Raw genomic sequence first — 24,533 nt, 5'->3', positions numbered from 1 at the left:
GTATGAATGTGTGTGTATCTTCATCGGCCAGTATTAACGTGTGTGCCTTCAGCTCAGTAACTCAAGGGCCTGGTAGTCTTCTTGGGTTTGATTGTTTTATCCATCTCTCTTCTCAACAGCTCAAAAGTGCAGAAAAATGATTTTCACAGGAATCTGACCGTGTCCATAAGAAAAGATATCAGGAAAAACTTGAACTACACAGAAAGAGGCGTGTTCTACAGCGCAGGCTCCTGGGCTCCGGTGAGAACGTCCTGTCCTGAGGGTTGATACCTTACAACAGATGATGCAGTGTCTTCTGCACGACTGTGGTGCCAGAGCTGGGCATCAGATTGTGTACAGCCTCCTGGCAGGATGATAGCAGGGAAGACAGAAGACATGTTGCTTGCCTGCGGGTTCTTACATACGTACTTCTCCTCAGCCTGGGCTGGCTGTCTGGCTTCCATTTTCTCGGCTGGATCTGCTTTGCTGTCTTCTGCTGGAGCCTCGGAAGTCTTATTTGGTCTTATGTCACCCTTTGGCGAATTTAGAATTGTTTTCCTTTAACTAGGATGGGTCAAGTGTTTCTTCATCTTGTTAAGGACTACCCCAGTTTGTGTCTTTGCAGTCAGAACTTCAAGACAATTTGGTAGCTCTATATGGTGCCCCACACTGGCGATCCTCCTGAGGCAGGAGGATTGCTGTGACTTGGGACCAGCCTAGGCTATAGAATAAGATGCTGTCCCAGACATATGCGCAACTAAATACACGAGAAAGGACAGCTTAGAATTTCAAGCTTGGTGGTCGATTGTCCCCAAGTCCTCTGGCACAGACCTTCAGCCCTGTGAAGGACCTCTCTTGTTCCCTAGACACCTTGAAAGTCAAAACAAATAGTGAGCATCTCACTGTGGGTGTGGCCCAGAGCAGTGGTTCTCAACCTTCCTAGTGCTGCGACCCTTTAATACAGTTCCTCCAGTGTGGTGACCCTTTTCCCCAACCACATTTAGTTGCTATTTCCTAACTGCAAGTTTGCTACTGTTATGAATCGTAATGCAAATACTTTTGGAAATAGAGGTTTGCTGATGGAGTTGTGACCCACAGGTTGAGAACCTATAGCTTAGCAGTTAGGAATTTTTAGAATCCCGATGCTCATTTATTTGAGAAAAACGAACCATCTATTTACGGTCATAATTCTGGTTCTAGATTAGACAGGCTTGTCTTTTCTAAAAATTTGGCCTGTAAAAATTCTATTTTTTTCCCCTGCACACCTTTAGTCCCATCACTTGGGAAGCTGAACCAGGCAGCTCTCTGGTCTGTGCAGTGAGTTCTAGGCCAGCAAAGCCGTACAGTGAGGTGATGTCCAAAGAGGAAAAAATGTTTCGTTGCATTTGAATCTTCAAATCAATGCAGACGGCTGGCTTTGAGGAAATCCCAGCTGACTCTCTCCCCCATCCTCTCAGGCTATACCCTATCATCATCCCATCTTGGTGTGACTCTGCTGTCCTGTTGCCTGCCTAAGCTAGGACATTGAGAAATGAATAGAAGTTTTATTTGTCAGCCCTTCCCGTGGTTCCTGTTGACAATGCCGTGATCTTCACACATCTAAAATGACCTCCCATTTCAGGAATCCGTCACCTTCATGTACCAGGCTCTGGAAAGGAACCTGAGGACCATGTTTGATGGCAGCTCTCAGACTCCGCTAAAGCATGTCTCCAGCCCCTCTGCCACCTACTTTCTGTCTGTCCCCTACGCCAGGCTTGGCTGGTAAGGATGAGTTCATTAGATCGGGGGTGTTTATTCCACCCAGTCCTTCATCCACTTTTGGGTGGCTCCATTTGTGTTAACCGGCGAAGCCTTACTTTCCCTATATTTCAGAAGAAATTAGGAAACAGAAAAAAATGGATTCGTTTAAAGTTTGAATGAACTGGGGACAGAAAGAAATCTAATTTCCTCCGTACTGAGCTGTGGCTATCTCACAGTGACAGCAGGTTGGGGATAAAGGCTGGAAGTTGAGTCAGTTTAACTCAGAGACATGTTCCCTGCTCCTCTCCTGGGAAAGCGGATCTGGGCTGCAAGCTGCCTCCATTTTGGTAGAGAGATTTTGTGCAAGTTCAGACTAAGGAAAATGTCTGTCTTGGCTTGCTTTCTGCTCCTGTGATAAAACACCTTGGCCAAAAGCAACCCGGGGAGGAAAGGGTTTGCCTGGCTTACGTGTTCAGATCACAGTCCATCATCAAGGAAACTAAAGCAGGGACTCTAACAGGGTAGGGACCTGGAGGTAGGAACTGAATCAGAAGTCACGGAGGAAGTCACTTACTGGCCTTTTCCTCATGGCTTGCTCAGCCTGCTTTCTTATACACCCCAGCAGCACCTGCCCAGGAGTGGCCCTGCCCAAAGTAGTCTGGACTCCCACATCTACCATTAACCAAGAAAATGCCCCATAGACTTGTCTGTAGGCCAGTCTGATGGAAGCATTTTCTCAGATGAAGTCTCTTTCCGGAAGCCCCCGACTTGTGTCAACTTGACAGAAAAACAACCAGCACAAGGACTTTGGAAAATGTTTTTAAGATGTTTATTTAATATGTACCATGTATATGTTTGGTGCCCCCGAGGGCCAGAAGAGGGTATCATATGCCCTACAACTATCGTTACGAACAGTTATGAGTCACCATGTGGGTGCCTGGTGCAAATTCTCTTAGACATCTTTCCAGTCCCAGAAAATGGGTTTGTATGCACCATCATTTTTGAAAGAGAAAAGAATTATTTGTTTGTTTGGTGCAGTGAAGTATAAGGTCCCTGATTCATTTCCGGGCTGGCAGCCGAGTCCCATTCTTTACATAGGTGTAGAGTTGGAAGCCTTTCATGTCGTTTCTTTGGAAGCCAGACTCCTTTCCTGAGGGCCTGTTAGACACAACAATACTACAAGTGCAAAGGGGTGACTTGGATAGCTGAAGAGAGAGGCATATGGTGACTCTCAAGAACGTCTCTCCTTCGGCAGGGCTCCAGCACAGAACCCTCGTTATGTTAGAACCCATTTTTTTTTCTTTAATCCAGCCGCTCAGAAAGGCAGAGACAGACATATCTCTGAGTTTGAGGCCAACCTGATCTGCACAGTGAGTTCCTAGACACCAAGGGCTACATGGAAAGACCCTATCTCAAAACAAACAAAAGAAAAAAAATCATCCCCAAACAAAGAAACAATGGAGAACCTCACTTTCTAATTAATCATCAAAAAAGCACTAATTTAATGTGTCAACTATATGTTTCAATAGCTCTTTATAGTTGGCCAAGTGTATTTTAGCATGAGACTCTTATTTTGTTAAGTAATTGCAACAGTGAAGTGCTGTTTTGTAGAATATCTTCAGGGCCCCAGTGTTCTTGGGCATTTATCATGGCGGACTTTCCCCTGTAGTGTAATGACCCTCCAAGAATCCAAACAGGATGTGAGGTCAGACACAGGTGGGCAGTTAATGGCCACTGAGATGTCAAAGATGATCCAAGACAATCTGGCTCTGCGTTTGCAACACTGCAGCTCTCCCCCATCAGGGGCTTCCAATAAACCTTGCAGAATCTTCAACACAGGTGTGACGTTTTCAACCCTTTAGGAATATCAGTTCAGTTCACATATTAAATATGTTGGCTACCCAACTGAATGCCACAAAAGCTGGACTGTGTCGGCAGGATAGAAATAAGCCATGTGTTTGATTAAGTAACAACGGACCAAACAGACCAACCCAGGCTCTCAGTGGCTGCTGAGGACACACACCTTTATGAGGCTGCTCTTCCCCTACTCTACTTCTGTGGTCCAGAAAGGTCCAGATGCCTCTAGTTGTCCATTTTTGTTTTGATTCTCCCATGGAGAGCAACTCTGAATCCCATAAATGATATAGCCCCCAAATGAATGTCCCCAGCAGTCACACAGAACGTGGGGTCGTCTGGGAAAGCTGGATTGCTGAGTTCTGGAGAGGAGAGCAGGCAGTGTTACCTGAGCCCTTGGTTCTCTTCTTCCCTAAGGGTCATGGCCTCAGCCGACCTCAACCAGGATGGGCACAGTGACCTCATGGTGGGTGCGCCAGGCTACAGCCACCCTGGCCGCTTCCAGGTTGGGAGGGTGTACATCGTCTATGGCAACGATCTGGGCCTGCCCCCCGTTGACCTAGACCTAGACAAGGAGGCCCACGGGATCCTGCAGGGCTTCCAGGTGAGAACTGTCACGTCTTTCCTCTCTTGGGGTGAGTAAGCCATTGCTGGAAATTTGGTATGTTTTCATTGTCTTTGTTTTCTTGGTACTGGGGGTTAAAGCCAGGGCTTCACACATGTCAGGCAACTGCTCTACCACAGAGCCCTACTCCAGCCCCTCACTCAGGCGCTAGACAAGCGCTCTTGCTGAGCCTTCTCCCTAGCTCCTCAGAGTGTACCAAGCAAGCACTCTACCATGGAGCCATGTTGCTTGAGTTGGAGGATTCTGGGATGGCATTCTACCACTGAGCTATGCTCCTAGCCCTTCTTTGGGGGAGTCTAGGCAGGTATTCTATTACTGAGTCATACCCCAGCCCCTCATTGGAGGGGCTCTAGGTAGCACCCTACAGCTGAGTCACTGCCCACCCAGTCTTACACAGCACATTCCAGATGAGTCACCTAGATGAGGAGAACAATTCTGGGGCCGCCTACACGGATGCAGCGCCTCTCACTGTTACCATCACCTTCGCTTCATTTATCTCAATCTGTTACCAAGCTCTGAGCAGGAAATACAGTGCTCCCCAAATACGTGTGCTATTTACAATAGCTCAAGCAGACATGGGGAATTTGATTTCTTTTCTATTTTAAGAGATGGGCTCTCACACTGGATCCCAGACCTCCTTGGAATTCACTATGTAGCCCAGGCAGATCTCGAACGCCTCAGTGCCTATGCCTCCTGGTACGGAGGTGGGTAGCGTGAAGAGCTGCAGTTTCTTGATGATGCAGCGCAGTGGTGGAAGACAGAATCACCTTACGCTCTCCACTATTTCTCCTATGTAACCATTGTCTTCTATAATTGTGGAGTGTGGATCAAAGTCAAAACCGGCCATGGGCACATCTCTGAACTCCAGGCTTTGCGTAGATACCATTGCTTTGCTCTGGTCAGTTTTTTATCACCAGGGGAAACCCACAGTCACTGTGTATGTTTGTCACCAAATCAGAGTGTTCATTCCTCTTGGGAACACTCAGGGCCCTGGAGGGCTTTGCAGACACAGAAGGCATTAGCCATTTCAGTAGCATGGAGGAACACCAGAGCCTCGCTGCTGCTCACAGAAGAGGCTTTGGTGGCCCCGGCCTGACCCTGAATCTCTGAGTGTCAAGTGCCGGGGATTAGGAACCTAACTTTGGGGATCGATGGTGACTGTGTGATTGTGCAATCACTTCTCCATTGCTAGTTGTTAATGCTGTGGGGAGAAAAGATGCCATCCCACCTGTCTGTAAAGACAGAGGAATCAAAAGCGCTAGGGATTTGTGCACTAGTGTAGGCTCCGAGGAAAGCAGTCATGACCTGCCATGTGGAACTGAGTTGCCTACCCCGTGAATTAGGTCACACTGTAAAGGCCGTTCCATTTTCTGGAGCCTTCTGATTCCACGTGAAGTATTTCCAAAATAAATCAAGTCACGCCTGTCTGCTTTACCACTGCATGGTCACTGCTGTTAGGCTGGTGGGTAAAGGTCACAATTCCGGGCAGTGGCTTCCTGCATGGTACATTCTCTAAGCCCACATGGGATGGGGGGAGGTGGCTCCATAATACTCTCCTCCCCTGTGACCTTTGGCAGTTTGGAAGACGGTCTGCAGAAGGCATAGACTAGACTTTGGAAGCCTGAGCCCAGCCCTGTGTCATCAGGAGCCTCCCTTTGTCCTTGGCTACCGTGGTGTTTTAGGGCCGCTGTCTCACAGCTTCCCTGTGCTTTGCTGTGAATGAGTGGCTGAATCTCAACAGGGCTTTAACAGCACAGCTGTTGGGATGACACAGGCCATCTGCAGAGGGCAAGGCTCAGCTCATCACTGGTCCCCACCTACCCCTAGCACACATTTGGTCCTGGACTAGTTCCCTGTCCTTTGTCATGATCCTGGATCATTTCATAAGGCCAGATGCCACAGATACCATTGTGCACACCACAGGAATTAGTCAGTGGATAATATATGGGGCACTGGGCCATGTGTGATGTGGCAACATTGCCATCCCCATCACCAGACAATTCCCTGTGGTATAAGCTGCGGAAGGCATAGGGAAGCAGCTGATGAGTTAGGCTTAGGCTGATTTTAGACAGGAGCAGGAAAAATATCCATAGAGGAAAATCTATGTTGGGAACAAATTGTGTTGGAATGGAGCCAGTTTTCCTCTCATGAAAGGGATGTGAGGTTGGTAACAACAGCACTAAGTTTGGTAGACTTTTCCGCCACAGTGGGGAGGACGACAGCTGTGCTCTACAATATAAAAACCATCAGCAATGCGTGTTTGTGTATGTGAAATGGGGTCATTGAAGCTGGAGACTGGTTCTGTTATAATTGCTTTAAATCGAAATGTATAGCCATCTTAGGCTGGCAGCTACCATGCCAGGCAGTGTGGCTCTGCCACTACATCGTGAGTGTTGGACAGAAATCAGCTGCTGTTCCTCGGTGGTTATTTCTTAGTAACTTTCAGCGGGGCCTGGTGATGTAGGCCTGCCAGCCTAGCTGCTCAAGAGTCTGAGACAGAAGGAAGGGGCATACGTACAAGGCCTGCCTAAGTTACAAAGTGAGTTCAAGGCTAACTTGGGCAATTTAGTGAGACCCTATCTCAAAAATGAAAAAAAAAAAAGTACAAAAAGGGCTGGAGATATAGTTCAGTGGTAAAGTACTTGCCTTGCATGTGTGAGACATTCAGTTCAACACCTAGCACCACACGTACGCACGCGCACACAAACACACACAAACATACACACACATACTGTAGTGTAGGTTGAAGTGTACACAGACCATTTCTACACATCCAGAGCTCCTCAGGACTGTCTGCTTTCTTGTACTTCAGCTTTTTCTCAAGACAGACAGACTTGCCCAAGTTCCACCTAAGACGGAGCTACCCAGAGGTGTCCAAAACGTGCTACCGCGCAGTGAGGATTTGGGCCTCAGCCTGTGGGTGATAGGTTGGGGCCCAGGCTCTCCACACTGGGAGTCTGAAGACCACACTTAGCCCAGAGAAGTTACTTGTGTTTCTTCAGCCTTCAGGTCGCTTTGGCTCAGCTTTGGCCGTGCTGGACTTCAACAAGGATGGGCTGCCTGACTTGGCTGTGGGGGCCCCCTCTGTGGGCTCCGCGCAGCTCACCTACAATGTAAGGCTGGGAAGAAGGCAGAGGTGGGGAAGGGGGTCAGAAAGCACTGTGTATGGCAGGGAGGAGACAAAAACTGAGAGAAGTGTGTTCTGAGGAAAAGCCTTTGTCCCACACAGCAGTGACTACAGACTCGGAGGCAGGGATAAAATGGCCTCTTCCCCCACCCCTGCTGTGGGGTTCTCTTAAGTATCATGGAAAAGAAGCATAGCTAGGCATGGTGATATGTGACTGTAATCCCTGCCAGGAGGCTGAAGCAGGAGGATAGCCTTGAGTTCAATGCCAGCCTGGTCTGCATAGTGAGTTCCAGGCAAGTATGGGAGATATATTCGTGTTAAACAAACAACAATAATAAACTCCAATGTCCAGACTGTGTTTTGCTGTCTGTTTAGGGTTCTCTACACCACGAAAGCATTATGTCTTGTTGCTGTTTGTGCTTGTCCAGGGTGCAGTGTATGTCTACTATGGGTCCCGGCAGGGGAGGCTGTCTTCTGCCCCCAACATTACCATCTCCTGCAAGGTACGTCTCTGCCTGTGTCAGGGCCTCACTCAGCTGCTGCCCCATGGCCTCTGGGGCTGACGGATTGTGCTTTCCCGTTTCTCTCCGAAGGACACCTACTGCAACCTGGGCTGGACCCTCCTGGCGGCAGATGTGAATGGAGATGGCCAGCCCGACCTGGTGATCAGCTCACCTTTCGCACCGGGTGGAGGGAAGCAGAGAGGGATTGTGGCTGCCTTCTACTCGCACCCCAGATGGAGTAACAGAGGTAGAAGCTGGTGGGGCAGGGGCAGAGATCACAGCTTGGCTGTGACTGTGATATCTCTTACATGTGGGTCTGTGTCCTTTTCCTGAACGTGCTATGATGTCACTTGCTAGGAGACAGGCTCTCAGGCTGACAGGTACTGGCCAGAAATGGCGAAAGAATCGCCAGTGAAGACAGGCAGATGGCTCAGCAGGTGAGGGGCTTGCTGCTAAGCCTGACAGCCTGAGTTTGATCTCCAGAATCCATAGGGTGGAAGGAGAGAGCTAACTCCCAAAAAGGTGCTCTTTGACCTCCACATACATGGCATGGCATGTGGGTACTCCAACACACACACACACACACACACACACACACACACACACACACACACACACACCGTAAACAAATGCTTAAAAATAATTCTCCCTGAGTGTACGCAAAGGCCCAAAGGAGACAAGAGGTTATTCTTTTCTTTTTTTTAACATAATTTTTTAAGTTGATTCTTTGGGACTTTCACATCATGCATTGCCCCAATCCTGCTCAGTTCCCATTCTCTCCATATCTGCCTCTCACTTTGTAGCGTTCCCCCAAAAGAAAAATTTTAAAAAGTTAATTAAAAATAAAATAAACCAAGCAAACAAACAGAAAACCCTCTTCACGCCTCGTCTTTCCTGCCTGCCCAGCACCTCTTCGCTCATCTTAGTGGCCTTGGGAGCTGCGCTGTTCTCTTTCGAGAAGAATCCCTTTCTGTCCACTCGGCTTTACTTGCAAATGTTCATTGCGTAATGTGTTGTTGGCCTGGTCCAAGGCCTCTGTGTTGAAATATGAAGCGGCGGGGCTGCGTCCCCAACACCCCAGCTGCTTGGCTAGCTCATGCCCGAAATAACAACACACAAACTGTATTCATTTAAAGAACTGCTTGGCCCATGAACTCTAGCCCTTACAGGCTAATTCTCGCACCTGGACTAGCCCATTCCTAATAATGCGTGTAAGCACCCCAAGGTGCGCTTACCGGGAAGATTCTAGCCTTCGTCCATCCTGGGAGAGTGTAGCATGGCAAGCTTGGTGTCTCTGCTCCATAGCAGAGCTGTTGAGTCTCTCTGGGAGCAGAGCAGAGTCTGACCTCACTTCCTCTTCCGCCCAGAATTCTATTCTGTTTCCTCCTCCCATCTATGCTCTAAGCTAAGCCAAGCAGTTTCTTTATTGCTCAGCCAATGAAATCAACAGATTGATATATGACACTCCCACATCACCTCTGGCTTCTGGTGAACCCTTAATACTGAACCCTCACCAAGGCTCCTCTCAGATATCCTGCTCTTGCCCCAAGTCATGAAGATCCCATGCCTGGGCCAGCAGGGCCAGTTCCTTCACACACTCCCACGTCACGGATGGGGTAGATGTTGGGGTGTGCCAACTCAAAGCCTGTGGGTCTGGGTGATAGCCGATTTGGTCAGTCCTGGCTGCTGGGACTGGCCCCCTCAGGTGAAGGGTGGAGGCAGCTTTTCTATGCCCATATCATCAGGGCCAGCTCTCTCATGCCTGTGGTGAGGGGTGGGACATTTCTACCAAGTGTGGACCTTGGCCACTCTTGTGGCCACAGACATCAACAGAGCCCCCAGCTGTGGTAGGACCACAGACCCAGACACCATCCTTGGCTGCAGCTTGGGCCCGGATGTCACCATAGCCCCGTGAGGCAGTGCAGACCACTAAGGTCTGTGTGGCCCTGGCTACTGCATGACCCTCAAATACCAATATGGCCTCAGATGGTACCTTAACCCCGGACATCCACATGGCCTTCAAGGGTAACAGGAGTCACGGACATCAACACAGATGGCTGCCTTAGGGCCACAAACCCAGACAGGGCCCTTGGCCACAGTTTGGGTCCAGATGACATCATGGCCCAGAGTGGCAGCACAGGCCACTCTGATCATTATGGCCCTGGTGAAAGAGGTTATTCTGACAGCTTCAAAGAGTGACATTGAAATGCTATGAAGGCCGAGGCCAAAGTCATCCCAGTCGTTCCAACTGCCCCGAGGAAGGCCTTTCTAAACAGTGTCTTTACCCTTTGGGAATGAGCTCCAGCAACACGCTTCTTGTCTGAAGAGCGCCATCTAATGCTGATGCCGGGGTCCTGGGATCCATATATGACAAAGGGGCTCTGACAAAATCTCAGAAGCTGCCTGGTTCTCATATGTTCATAAACAGGATGCTTCCTTTCAATTCCATGTCCTCCCTCATAAAGGGAATGGAGGCCATTCTTCCAGTCACATAGGGGTTTGTTTTAGACAGGGTCGCATGCTACCCAGGCTAGTCTCAAATTCCACAGAGCCAAGGATGACCTTGAACTCTTGACCCTTCTGCTTCCACATCCCAAGTTCTGAGATTGTATATGTGCATCACCATGCCCGTAACACACCTTTCTCTGTTTCTTTCATGTTCTTCATGTTCATTTACTGGGATTGGGTGTCACTGATAGGTGGTTGGTTAGTTGGTTGATGGAGACTGTTTAATTTTTTTATTTTTTTTCTTAGAAACACTGACTGCAGAGGAAGCTGACTGGAAGGTGAGCGGCGAGGAGGACTTCTCTTGGTTTGGATACTCCCTCCATGGGGTCACAGTGGCAAACAGAACCCTGCTGCTGGTTGGGAGCCCAACCTGGAAGAACGTCAGCAGGTCAGTGTTGGCACTGGGGTCTGGGGAAACAAGGCACATGGGGCCAGGACCAGCTATTTGTGGGGCCTTATAAGTGTAGGTGTGAAGAAAGGGGTGAGTGGCTATTGCCCTAAAAGGAACAGCCTCAGCTCTGGAGGGAGGTTGCAGATGGCTCGTTTTAGAAACTGCAGTAAGTGCACTGGCTTGCGAGAACCACAGCAACAAATTCCTTAGCCCGGGAGTTTAAACACAGAAAGATTCCATTCTACTGTCCTGAAATGTCACGGCCACCCTCGACCCACAAGGATGACGCGACCACCGGAGCTCTTCTCACTACAGTTTATTCCAGGACTTTTTACACTTCTCTCTTCCCCTCTCTCTCCGGGCAAACCTCTCCCAGCCCTTAAGTAGGCATGGGCTACCAACCCCGAACTGCCAGGTGGGCATTGCCCATAGGTTCACGCATATGCAGGCAGCTGATAATCATTGCGTGATCATAGCATAGGTCAGGCCTTAGCCATCTCAGGAGTTGATTATACATCTCCATCAGGTGTGACACCACGCAGCTCGCTACATTGGAAGACGGAAATCCAAGATCAAAGTGTGGGCAGGGTTCTTCTGAAGCCTGTTTGGCTTCCGTCTGTCGCCTTCCTTCTGGCTGCTTTCTTGCTGCCTGCACAGGGCCATCTCTGTGAGACACAGCTCTCACCTCAAAGGACATGAGAAATTTTTAAATGAGAATTTTTTAATTCTTTTAAAAAAAAAATCTGTGTCCCTCAGCGGCCAGGAGAGAGTGTTGGATCTCCTGAACTGGGTTACAGCAATTGTGAACCACCATGTGGGTGCTGGGAATCGAACCCCAGTTCTCTGGAAGAGCAGCCCATGCTCTTAGCCACTGAGCTGTATCTGCAGCCCCAGGAACAGCTTATTCTTGAGTCAAGCAGGTGTGACTGAGGCACAGGGACACAGATTCAGGTTGCTCAATAGCATGTTTCAATGCGGAAATGGTTTCATGAAATTAGTTCAGTTATAGAACAAAAGAAAATAAGAAATAAAAGTATTTCCCCCAAATAAATTGGTGGAAACAACAGTTAGGTGGGTTACAGACCCACAAGGACTCCATACTACGGTCTCTGAGTCTCTGAGCTGGGGGGAGACCGTTGACTATGGCTCTCAAAGGGTTTGACCTGAGAGTTACAGACATGCTAGGTCAGATGGAGAAGTGGGCAGTGACCGGCAGCCATGAAGGGAACCAAAGATAGCCAAAGGCGACTTGGCTCTGGATCTGCAGCAGTTACAGAACTCAGGAAGCAAATCAGTCATCTCCGCCCTGGGAAGGTCAGCTGCCTCTGGTTTGTGTGCTCATCTGTTTTTATGAGGGCTAAGTCATCTTTGATTATGGCTCTCCCCAGCGTTCTCTTCACTTGGTGACCCTTTTAAAGATACTGTCTCCAATACAGTCTGATTCTGAAGTACTGGCAGTCAGGACACCACAGTGGGGTGGGTGTGGGGTGGAGAGTGTGATTCGGCCCCTGGCAGTAGGCATCACTGCTTTGCTGGAGTGTCGGGGCAGAGGGTGGATGTGAGACCCGGAAGCCTCCATGTTGGTGAGATTAACTTCATAGGTGCCAATGTTGGTGACAGAGTCCCAGGGATGCAGGCTGGGGTGAGGCTCAGCTTCTTCCACGGACACTTCATCCTCAGGGCTCTGCATCCTGCATCTGCCACTGACCACTGTGTTCTCCCCAGGTTGGCACGCTCGAGCCACAGGATCCATGAGAAAAACAGCCTGGGAAGGGTGTATGGCTACTTTCCGCCAAACTGTCAGAGTGAAATCACTATCTCAGGCGATAAGGTACCCCAGCCTCTTTCTCAACGACGTGCTTGCTTAGCTTAGTCGATCAGTAATAATCAATGGTTCTTTGCAGGCAATGGGAAAGCTGGGCACCTCCCTGTCAAGTGGCCATGTGAGGCTGAATGGAACCCTAACACAAGTGTTATTGGTTGGAGCCCCTACTCATGGTAGGTCACTACATATATATATAGTTGTTCTATTACCATTAAAGACTCAGGAGTCAGATATTGGGGTAAAAACTTGATAGATCAAAGATGTGGTGTGGAGGGGGGCTGGAGAGATTGCTCATTGGTTAAGAGCACTTCCCGAGGACTTGGGATCAATTCTTGGCACCCACATGCACACGGCCCCTAACAACTATCTCTAATGCCAAGATCTGACACCCTCATAGAGACATACATGGAGGCAAAATACTAATGCAAATGAAATAAAAGTAAATAAAGTATTAAAAAAAAGATGTGGCGGAGGAGCAACCAGCTGACTGTCTCTCCACACTTCTAAGACCTAAGGGAAAGGACAAAAAGCCCAAGAACCTCCAAGTCCCTCTCTACTCCTTCCCGTCTCTCTCTGTCCATATCTGGATCCTCTGTATTCTCTGTGATTAATTCTTATCAGCTAGTCAGTGGCGCCATCCCCTGACTCGAGGTTTACTTTATAAACACAGTCTTGGGGTGTCACAGTGAGATCAAATATCCCGTGGCAACAAGCCATAAGGTTCTTTGACCATATTGTCTTAGGAGAAAGTCAAGGGAACTTGCCAAACACAAGCGAACTTATATATTTCCTTTTAAAAAAATCTTGAGTACCAAGTTGTGTACCTTCGGGTTAGTTATTTAACCTTTCTGAACTTTGATATCATCATCTATAAAATAGTTATGGTATTTATTTCAAAAGTTGTTGAAAATGAGGCATGAAAGTGTGTCTGAAGCTCCCACACCACTGACTCCAGAGCTGGAGAAGAGCTGTTTTGTTTTGTTATTGAGACTCTGTTTAGCCCAGGCTCACCAAAAAGCTGGAGTGGACTCTGCTGGTTCCCATTCCTCCAGGCCAAGTGGAGGAAGGAGGTCAGGAGTTCAAGGCAAGCCTGGGCTGTATGACACTGTCTCAACAAACAAGCACACCTAAACTCGTGGAACAGACAGCTAGATAGACAGATGCAGTGGTTAAGAGCCCTGGGTGCTCTCCTGGTTCCCATGCCATGTGGCTCAGAATTGCCACCTTCTGGCTCTTGTGGGCACACGTGACACACATACACAGAATAAATACTTAAAAAGCTCGAGTTTAAAGGTTTTTGTTTTGTTTTGTTTTGTTTTTTCGAGACAGGGATTCTCTGTGGTTTTGGAGCCTGTCCTGGAACTAGCTCTTGTAGACCAGGCTGGTCTCGAACTCACAGAGATCTGCCTGCCTCTGCCTCCCAAGTGCTGGGATTAAAGGCGTGCGCCACCACCGCCCGGCTAAAGTTTTTAAAATTATTTCTATTCTTTTATTTTAGTTTTAATCAAGCCCTTTAATCATGCTGGCCACCCGAAGTGTGTGTGGGTTAGGGGTTGAGCTAGAAGGTCCACCCGCAACTTCCTTATGTAATTGTCACTCTTAGTTAAAGATGCATTTATATCTCATCATGAGCATGTTCTTTGTCAGTATTCTTCAAAAATATGATTGTCCTTCCTGCCACTGTCCCTTTGAGGGAAACAATCAGGTGTCGCTTTGACACTGTTCTGAGGGAGGGCTGGGCCGTAGGCATAGAAACCAGAGCTGGGGAAATTATGGACTACTTTTCTGATGCCATGGGCACCTCAGGGAGATTCCCAGACTAGAGAAGCCTTTCTTCCCTGAGACCTTCCCTGCATAGTGCCAGACAATCATTTCTGAATGATTGCCTACTCTGCGAGGGGAAGAGACTTGTATCTGGCAAAGGCTTGGCTGCATGGACACTGCATGGTTGGGGACAGGACAGGGTGAGGACATGCTGCAGAGAGCACTACAAATGTGCCTCTCGGTTCGTTTTCTAGGAAGTCATTTCCAAACTCTCCAGACACACATCGCTCATTTATTTTTCTTTCTTTTCTTTTAAAATAATAATCTATTTAACTTCATTTTATGTGCATTGGTGTGAAGGTGTCAGATTCCCTGGAACTGCAGTTGTGGACTACACAGTTGTTAGCTGCCACGTGGGTGCTGGGAATTGAATGAACTTGGGTCCCCGGGAGGAGCAGCCAGTGTTCTTGATAGTGGAGTCATCTTTCCAGTCCTCCATTTTATTTTTCTTATGACTCTATTGGATGCTGAGATAAGGTTCCCAGACTTTTCTGATAAACTGGTCTTCGTAAGAAATCCAATAGACAGCATACTTTTCATTATAGGCGAAGCACATCTATAACCCTAGACTTTAGCATGATCAGGAGTTCACTGTCAAGGTCATCCTCAGCTAGATACTGAGTTTGAGGCCGGCCTGTCTCAAAGAAAAAGGAAGGTAGGAAAAGACGGCAGGATGGTCTGGTAGGCGATAATGTGCTGGGGTGGAGTGAACCACAGGAGCTATGCGATGGGGTCACCAATGCGTCGTTAGTTTTCCCACCCGCTGGAGCAAACCACCCCAGAATCACACTGTCCTGTGTGCCCACTCTCAGTGCACATGCCCGAGGGACAAAAGGGTATTGGTGGGATCCCAGCTTCACTTTCACGACACTCGGAGATCCTGTGGCTTCTTTCAGATGACGTGTCTAAAATGGCATTCCTAACCATGACCCTGCACCAGGGCGGGGCCACTCGCATGTACGAGGTAGCTCTGGACAAAACACAGCCGGCCCTGCTCAGCACCTTCAGCGGAGACCGGCGTTTTTCTCGATTTGGTAGCGTTCTACACCTGACTGATTTGGATGATGATGGTTTAGGTAAGGTGGGAACAGCAACCTTAGCTAAAGTTAACTCCCTATACATCCAATGGACCTGTGTCCAGGTTAGATGGCCAAGGTTCTGCCCTCTGATTGACAGTCCACTGGTCCAAGGGACATTTTGTTGTTTTTGTTTAAATACAAAGTCTCACATAGTTCATTCATGTTTGCTTCCCATTCCTCATGTACTCAGCCGCTTTTCACTCCTCCTTCCGATCCTGCCTTCCTCTCCCAAGTGCTGGCACTGCATGTGTGTGTCACGTTCAAGGACTCCCATAGATCTGAACTCAGATGCCTGAGAACAATCTGCACTTCCTACAGACTTGGTGGGCAAGTCACCAGGTCCATTATTGATGGATGACAAGGGGAAACGAAAGGCCTTTAAATGACTTTGGAGGAAGCCAGGGCAGACTGAAGGGCGTGTTGATCCCTTGTGGGAGGGAGGCTCAGGATCCAGAGGTGCAGGGAGAAGGCAGACAGTAGTCTAATACCTCCGCCCACTTGTGGCTCACAGATGAAATCATCATGGCTGCCCCTCTGAGGATAACAGACATGACTTCTGGACTGCTAGGGGGAGAAGACGGGCGAGTTTACATTTATAATGGCAAGCACACCACCCTGGGTGACATGACAGGAAAATGCAAATCCTGGCTGACTCCATGTCCAGAGGAGAAGGTAAAGGCGCTCTGCGGATTCCATTCCATGAGGGAGGCCCAGAGATGGCTGGGGGGGTCCCCTGCTTAGTCACCTGCCGGGCTGTGCTGTCTAGCTGTCCAGGTGCTTACAGCTGTGCCGGTTGCCTCTGGAGCTGGAGCCCAGCTGGACTTGGTCTTGTTCACAGCTGGCCATGACCTGAGCAGGGTCTAGCCCCTGTAACGTCACCAAACCTTGTAGCCTTTTGTTTCGCATTTATTGCTCTGTGTTACTCCTTTCTCCGATGGCTTTCCTTATGTTTCCGAGCACTCAGCTTGGCTATTATTATTATTATTAATTTAAATTTTAAAATTAAGGTGTAGTGGCGCATGCCTTTGATCCCAGCACCCAGGAGGGAGAGGCAGTTGGATCTCTGTGCATTTGAGGCCAGCCTACATAGTGTAGTTCTACATAGTGAGTTTCCTGTCAGGGCCACAAAGTGAAACCCTGTCTCAAAAACAAAACAAACAAAATTATTTTTTAAATTGCAAAATGAGTGGAAGTTTAGTGTGGAAATTGTAGAAAACAGAGAAACACAAAGAAGAGCATTAAAATTAACCTTGAGCTTTCCCGTCAGCTGGAGTATGTATTCTTCTAGTATCTTCTACACTTTGAAATGTTACTGCGGTGGGGGCTGTGGGTGAGATTAAATAGCAGGGTCTTGCTATGTAGACCTATCTGGCCTGGAACTTGTGGTAGTCCCCCTGCCTCTGTTCACTAGTGCAGGGATTACAGGCTGGCAGCACTGTCCTACTTAGAGCACACACAATAAGTACCCTGTGTAGCTGAATGCACCTCAAAGCTGTGAAGCTATTTTGGTGCCAGTGACAAAGAGCCTACAGGACAGAGGGCTTCTGTTCAAGTCACAGCACAAACGGCAGCTGGGAACCTGAGCTAAGACCATTTCTCAAACTTGTTAGCCAATGTGATATCATGTGTGATTTTGTTCAGTTTTTAACTTGATTTATTTTTAAAGGTAGAATCCAGGCTGGCCTCAAACTCCTAGTTTTCCTACCCCTACCTCCTAAGTGCTGGGTTTAATCAAACAGTATACATGTTGAGCATTCCCAGTCTGAAATCTGAGAGGCTGCAAAAGCTTAGGCTTCCTGAGAGCTGACAGGTCTGGAGTGGCTATCCTACAGTAGCGGGCTGGTCTCATGTATAAAGTCATTAGCATAGTGCACAGAATTGGGCGTAAGCTGGGTCCTCTGTGTAGCCTCGGGCCCATCCCCATGAGATCTCACTATGTATCTATAGATACTCCAGAATCAGAAAGATCCCAGATCCAAATGTCTGGAGCCAGGCATTCTGAATAAGGACTATTCATTCATTCTATATTGAGAACATTGCTGGGTCAGCGAGGTGGCTCAGTAGGTAAAGAAGCCTGCTGCTAAGCCGGAGAGCCTAGGGTCCACATGACAGGAGGGGATCTACTCTCCCGAGCTGTCTCTGACCTCCACACGCATGCCTTGGCACATGTGTATGCACACACAACCCAAATAAAACAAAAACCAGATAGCACTCTATGGGGAAAAAGTACACATTGTGGCTGGGCAGTGGTGGCATACATCTTTAATCCCAGTGCTTGGGAGGCAGAGGCAGGCGGATCTGTGAGTTCAAAGCTAGCCTAGTCTACAAAGTTTCAGGACAGGCTCCAAAGCTACACAGAGAAACCCTGTCTTGAAAAACCAAATAATAGATAAATCAATCAATCAATCAATCTTTTTCTTTTTTTAAAGTACACATAGTTCTAGAGGGGTATAGGATATGGTGGTAATACTGTAATCCTAGCACCCAAAATCAGGAAGCCTGGATTACACAGGAGCCTGCTGGGAGGGGGTGGGGCTGGGGTTCTATCATCTGCCAACTACGTTATCTTGGAGTAAATCTTTTTAACTGACCTTCCTGAAGTATTGATCATTAGTCAATTGATTCTACTATAATCCACAGGGCAAACATTCTCACGTAAATGATTTCATACAACAGATTATGATTTAGGATCTGAGATCCTGTAAGTGGAATGTCTAGGGTTAAAGGGCGCACATCCTCGTGAGGAGAATGTGGAAGTGTTGGAATGTGAGCACGGGCAGTCAGACTCAGAGCGCTTCGTCAATAGCAATTACACTGACACCTCCTCCTTCATCTCTTTCTGCAGGCACAGTATGTACTAATTTCTCCTGAGGTAAGTAGCCACCATCCCCCAAAGCCTGACCCCCCCACCCCCAACTCCTAATATTTACTTCACCATGCTGAACAACCACGGCGTGTGTGTTTTACAGGCAAGTTCGAGGTTTGGGAGCTCACTGGTGTCTGTAAGGTCTAAGGGAAGGGTGAGTAACGGATTGTGCTTGAACTGGATCTGACAATCTCACCTCTTCAGTTTTACAAGAACAGTAACAAATGAACTTAACCCCACTTTTTAAGGTAGCCCCCATTCCTACTCTACAGAAGGGCTTAGCAGAGTATAGCCTGTGGGCCAACTATATTTGACTTCTAAAAAAGTGGCTGTCATATTTAGACAGTGGGGAAAATTTTTTTTTTCCTGACATGAAATTTTTATGAAGTTCTAATTTCAGAGCCCATGACTCAAGGGTCTTCGTTAAGTGGTGCTGAGGACCCGGCCTGGCACTTCACAGTGCTCATCCATTCCTGATCTGTCTGTGGGTGTCCACACACTGCAACGGCAGCTTCTGAGACCAACTTCTCATACAGCCTAAGAGGGCATCTGGCCCTTTATGATGTTTGCTGATTGCCACCCTCCATGACAGCCACTGCTAGAATTTTGCTGTTTTTGTCCTGTCTGCTGGTTCTTAAACGTTTGTTCATGCACCACAGTGCACTTGTGCTGAGTACTGTGTGAGAACTTGCTTCTCTTCTCCCATCATGTGGGTCCCAGAGACTGAACTCAGGGTGGCAGCTGGGCAGCAACATCCTGCCCTGTCCAGCAGTCTTTAGATGAGTCCAGACAGATACACATGCCATTTCTGCACCTTCACTTTTTATCAAATAAGCACACAGCACCGTTTAATCCTTCTCAATAGTTACACAATACTTTATTCTCTGGACATTACATAACTCAGTTCAATTACAGCCATGTTATTCCATTCTTAAACTATTACAGATAATGCTGTACTGAACATTCTTACACCTATTTTTTTTTTTTACATAATTGTGCAAATGTCCTTGCAGGCGAGAAACACGGCAGTGGGACTGCTAGAGGACACATACATTTAATATTACATTCGAATAAATACACAACTAAGAAATATAATATATAACTACTGAAGAGCCAGGTGTGGTAGCTCAGGCCTGTAATTCCAGCGCACAAAGCTGAGGTAGGAGTTTGAAGCCAATCCGGGACTCAAAGAGTTCAAGGCTAGCCTGGATTAGAATGAGTCCCTGCCTCAAAACAAGGAAACCAAACTAAACCACTAAACCATTCATTCACTTCTGGATCTGGTATCATAAAATTGTGCTAGATTATAAAATACAAAGTCACTGCTCTTGAAGACACACGGGGAAGGCAGGTGCACAGCCTAGCATAGACTAAGGGATAAAGAGCAGAGTGTGCAGGAGTCTTAGTGGGAGGTCCCAAGTGCAGAAGACAGCAGCCTGATGAAGCTCGGGAGGTGCTGAGGACACAGGGCCTGCTGTGAGACTCATGGGGAAACTGCCCTCTGGTGGCCAATAGTTCTGACACAGACAAGCTTGACACCATAGGGCTATCTACTAGAATCAGCAATTTCATCATGAAAAGATTCCCCAAAGGATACACTGGGCTTTTATTTACAATTTTATGCATCTTTAAAAAAACCGAGATGTTATCAAGAACACCGACCACGGGCAGTGGTGATAAAGGCCAGTTGGAGGTACTTCACAGTTAATTCTGGTCTGTACAACTCTACAGTGAGTCTTCCCTCATGTCGGTATAAACACCCCTCACTTCCCCACTCACATAGACAGGGCATTAAGGCTCAGTGAGCATAAAACAGTAGGGTGGCCTTTCCCTGAGACCTGAATCAGAACTCTCAAGACAGGTTTCCTTCCCAGGACACATGAACCTTGTGGCATTGGCAGCCTGGCAACACACCTAAGGAAGACTGCCACTGTCCATGTCCTGTGGTGACCTCAGACAGTTCAGAGGTAGATGGAACAGTGAGACACGGCTTTGTCTCCCACTCACAGCTCACGTGATAGGATAAAATGCAGCCAAGGCCTTTGACATCAGTGTACAATGACCCAGGGCGGCCTTGCAGAACCTGTGGGCCTTGAGGGGACATCTGAGATAGACCTGGGAGATGGTGGGCAGCCAGGAAGGGTTAACTTTAGTGAGGAGCATGCTTTGCCTAAGAAATGAAGACTCAGAATAGAGCTAAAATAAAAGTACATTTAGTAAATTAGTAATTACACAAATAAGGGAAAAGAAAAGGAAATTACCATTTGTTACTGAAAAGGTTTTCTCTTTTGCCAGCACTGGGCTATTAGGAGGAGCCAGAAAGGGCTCCACCTAGACTCTGACACAGGGCACATGGCACATACATTGCCGCCGTTATCAGCATTTTGTGATTGTTAATTGCGTTAAAATGAAGCCAACAAGATAAACGGCAAAGCCTGCTCTGTTTAAAATGTTAGCAGTCAGTGTGACCAGCCACACTTCACTTACCAGTAGTGATTTAAAATAACTTTTGGTAACTCCTCCAAATCAAATTTAACCATAAATTGTGAAGATTTTGCCATTACAAAAAATGTTTCACAACTGGCAGCAGATTTTGAAGACAATTCTAGAAGATGGGCAAGGCTGCTGTCTGACGGTAGCCCTATCAGTCCTTTCCACTCCAGATGCACGCTGTACACCACACTGAGGTTCTGGAATAAGCACACACTTGTGTTTCCCATCTAAAAAATTTTTTTTTAAATGTCCAAGAGGCAGGGGCTGAGGTCAGCTTCACAACTGTGGTTTTTAGAACTTACAGATCAAGAAAGTAGTATATGAGCAAAGGGGAAGACGTAAGTTCTAGCTATGGGGTCTGGCCACCATGGCTTTCCTATGCATCCCCAGTGCACACTGGGAGGAATTTGTCATCAATGCTGTCTATATTGTGTCCTCTACAGAACCAAGTGGTTGTCGCTGCTGGAAGAAGTTCTTGGGGCGCCCGGCTCTCTGGGGCACTTCATGTCTACAGCCTCAGCTCAGACTGAAGACGGTCACTCCATTCTCCTGTTCAGCCCCTCCCTCTTGGGCCAAGTCCATCTCCAAGGTGGACAAAACATTCCTCTAGTGGTGCCATGGTGAAGCCTGGCAGAGGTGGGGCTCCTGGGACAGACACACTGACAGCCAGGTGACCTGGAAATGCGGTCAGCTATGTGTGGGTACCAGATGATGGGGAACGGCAGGCACTCTGTATCTTCTCTGAGCTTGGGACTACAACCATCACCCCTCCTCTTCTGGTTGAATACCTGTCTGTCTCTTGCCTAGAAAGGGAACAGTTACCTCGTAACACATTCTCTCTATCATTGCTCCTTAAAAAAAAAAATCCTTAAGCGGCGGCTGGTCCTATTTGGATCTTAAATGTGCCCCAAAATTCCCATGCTGAAGTCTTGGTCTCCGGCTGAAGGAGGGTAGAAATTTTGGAGTGGGATCTTGTTGGAGGGAGTTACGTCATTAGGGTGTACCAGGACCCCAAGTCTTTCCTTGCCGCTTTGCTTCCCAGCTGCCATGTAAATGAACAGCTCTCCTCCGCGCCGTGCTGGCTTCTTCCCCAGCTCCAAAGCAACAGGGTCAAGCACTCTACAACTGACATGGCTGAAACTGTGAGCCAAAATAAACGCTTCTTCTTTTGAAGCTGCTCATCTTGGGCCTTTTGTCATGCTGACGGTGCAGTATCCAGGGAAAAAAGCATGGGGGAAGGTGCCCACACACTGCTCCTTCCTCAATGAGGGCTGAGAAGGACAACCTCAGAAACTAAAGTTGGCTGAGCTATCTCGTGCTTCACACGTCTGTGGCGACAAGTGATCAACCTCACCATTGTGGTTTTAAGTCTCACAGGGCGGTGGGGCTTTGCTGTGCTCGGCAGCCAGCTCCACCAACAGAACAGGAGGGAGTGGGATGGCCTTGAGCCCAGGTTGACCCTAAGGGATGAGTGGGCTGTGGCTTCACTTGCTCTTGGCCTATTCTTTAGGGTAGCTCCTGGTCTCCATTTTCAACTTATAACAGTGACTGGCTGGTCTCCTGTCAGTCAAAGGAGATACTGTTCCTTCTGATCCTGGAAAGTGATATCAAAAGGAGAAGGAAAAGGGGTGACAAGTCCCACTGAGAGAGAGAGAAACCTCTGCAAAGGGAATGTGGAATACACAAAAGATGATGGCTCATAGGTGAGAAAGAGGGACAGCTCACAAACACTCACCCCAGAAGGCACTGCTCACCCTCCAGACTAGCTGTTGAGTGTGCGCTATACAGCCCCCTAAGACACAGAAGGAAGCAAACAGGGACATTTGGTTTTGCTTGGGTAGTAACTCGCGGTTCAAGCTATCTGAAGAACACTCACAGCAGAAGGGTTACTGTTTTGCCAGTCAGCAAATATAAGTGGCAGGGCCAAACCCAGGGCCTTGTGCACATCAGGCATGAACTTTCCCAGCCCTGGGCTGATGCTCTAGCCTTAAAGTGCCAGTGCTTCTGCTCTGATAACTGTCGGGAGCTTGTCTAAATATGGCCACGGCTGACCACAGGATTTGTCTTTGTCTTTGGCTCAGTGTCTGAACACAGCAAGTAGCAGGCACTACTACATTAAAAAAAAAAAAAAGCTGAAGTGTTATAGAGATGGAAACATCTTCAAGTTGACAGGATCGTCATTTGACAACTGTAACACTGTACATTGTAACATTGTCATACTGACAATTGTAACATATTGACTTCTCTGTGAGAAATAAAGTGCTACCCCACTTTTGAAGGTCGACCTATAGAGAATATTGACCTGATACAGAGAAAAAAATTAGCACATGACAGTCTATTATTCTCAACAGGTGGGTTAACATTTCCTTCCACCAAGTGTTAAATGAGGTTCTAAGAACCAGTCCCACAATGCTTAGATACTCAAGAACAACACTAACTGAGCAACTGCTTAGCTTAGTCATCTTTACCTCAAGATACCAACAGACATTTACATATTACTTTTCTAGCTTTAAGACAGGAATTACTTTATGCTTTACTGTCCCAGACTATAAAGTTAGAATGACTGGAGGTGGGCTTTTGGTGGAGAGCTCAAGTCTCCGGACTCATTCCAATCTCTCCATGAAATCACCTTTGTGGCCATTACTGAAGTTATCATACTAAAGTTCCAATGGGGCTTCATTGATGCCCCAGAAATAAAGTCTAGCGCAGCTCCTGGAGCCTGCCACACAAAGTGCCTGCACCTATTCCAGTCTGTTGTCAAGAAGGGCATGCAGAGGGATCATTTCATAGGATCTCTGCTCTTCTCACATCGGTTCAGAGGCTCTGAACATAATAAGGACAGACTGAAAAAAGGATCACACCCCCTTGCTCATGCTAGATGTGGGATGTGTGACTGACTGCTTGTTCAATCATAAAACTCAGTATGTGATATTTCACAACATTTCCTTTAAGTAGCAGTTACATTCGAGAACCCTCAATGACCTAACCACTTTTAAAATTTTTACAAACTCTCTGTTCTGTCTTTTTATCTGACTGGAGAAATAGTTATCAATAGAAGGTACATGACTAATTGAGACAATTACTTTACTCAAGGTCATAAACTAACAATACAAGGAAAAATGCTATTTGATTGTGTCTGACCTGGGATCAAATGACTTCAATTCTTCATGTATCTCAGTTGAGCAAAAACCTGAGACAATGTTAAGACTGATCTGCCGAAGGAGGGTACTGTGGATCCTAGGCATCATCAAAGATGATCTTGGACACTATCAAAGGCTGCAGCGGCTACAGTTTCCATAGGGTCACATTCCAGCTTCTCATGATTGGGACACCAGGCTAGCTCAGCTGCTCCGGACCAGCTCTCACAGTCCCATAGGAGGGGAGATCACCTGGAACTTTCTGTTTTCTACTGGAATAACATTCTTATTCTCATTGCTAAATTACCCAGTAAATGAACCTGACATTATTGTGGGACACATTAGGGTCACTGCAGGGTAAAAAGTGAAAAATTGCCAAAGAAATCCACCTTGGCCCTGAAACCAAGTCAGTGAACAAAACACACTTGGAACTTTGTTTTCTACTGGAATAACATTCTTATTCCCATTGCTAAATCACCCAGTAAATGAACCTGACATTCTTGTGGGACACATTAGGGTCACTGCAGGGTAAACAGTAAAAAATTGCCAAAGAAATCCACCTTGGCCCTGAACCCAGAGCCA

At 47.5% G+C, this 24,533-nt stretch overlaps 1 protein-coding gene across 1 annotated transcript in view; it reads left to right on the top strand.

Annotated features, from left to right (window-relative positions):
- Window positions 1–22,000, top strand: part of Gpld1 (glycosylphosphatidylinositol specific phospholipase D1) — a 46,805-nt gene extending 24,805 nt beyond the window's left edge. The window contains exons 13-26 of the mRNA XM_050142397.1: window positions 120–240; window positions 1,601–1,740; window positions 3,991–4,177; window positions 7,201–7,311; window positions 7,754–7,828; window positions 7,919–8,075; window positions 10,583–10,724; window positions 12,453–12,558; window positions 12,632–12,725; window positions 15,273–15,452; window positions 15,967–16,127; window positions 18,301–18,327; window positions 18,425–18,475; window positions 21,258–22,000. Of these exons, the coding sequence (XP_049998354.1) occupies window positions 120–240; window positions 1,601–1,740; window positions 3,991–4,177; window positions 7,201–7,311; window positions 7,754–7,828; window positions 7,919–8,075; window positions 10,583–10,724; window positions 12,453–12,558; window positions 12,632–12,725; window positions 15,273–15,452; window positions 15,967–16,127; window positions 18,301–18,327; window positions 18,425–18,475; window positions 21,258–21,344 (1,639 nt within the window). The 3' untranslated portion in view covers window positions 21,345–22,000. The remainder of the gene's footprint in view (window positions 1–119; window positions 241–1,600; window positions 1,741–3,990; window positions 4,178–7,200; window positions 7,312–7,753; window positions 7,829–7,918; window positions 8,076–10,582; window positions 10,725–12,452; window positions 12,559–12,631; window positions 12,726–15,272; window positions 15,453–15,966; window positions 16,128–18,300; window positions 18,328–18,424; window positions 18,476–21,257) is intronic.
- The last annotated feature ends 2,533 nt before the right edge of the window (window positions 22,001–24,533 follow it).

Source organism: Alexandromys fortis, unplaced genomic scaffold (assembly GCF_014885135.2).
Source record: "Alexandromys fortis isolate MF-2015 unplaced genomic scaffold, M_Fortis_MF-2015_v1.1 scaffold_5, whole genome shotgun sequence".
Classification (NCBI taxonomy): Eukaryota; Metazoa; Chordata; class Mammalia; order Rodentia; family Cricetidae; genus Alexandromys; species Alexandromys fortis.
The sequence above is the reverse complement of the archived record's forward strand: the minus strand, read 5'-3'. Positions and strand labels throughout refer to the sequence as shown.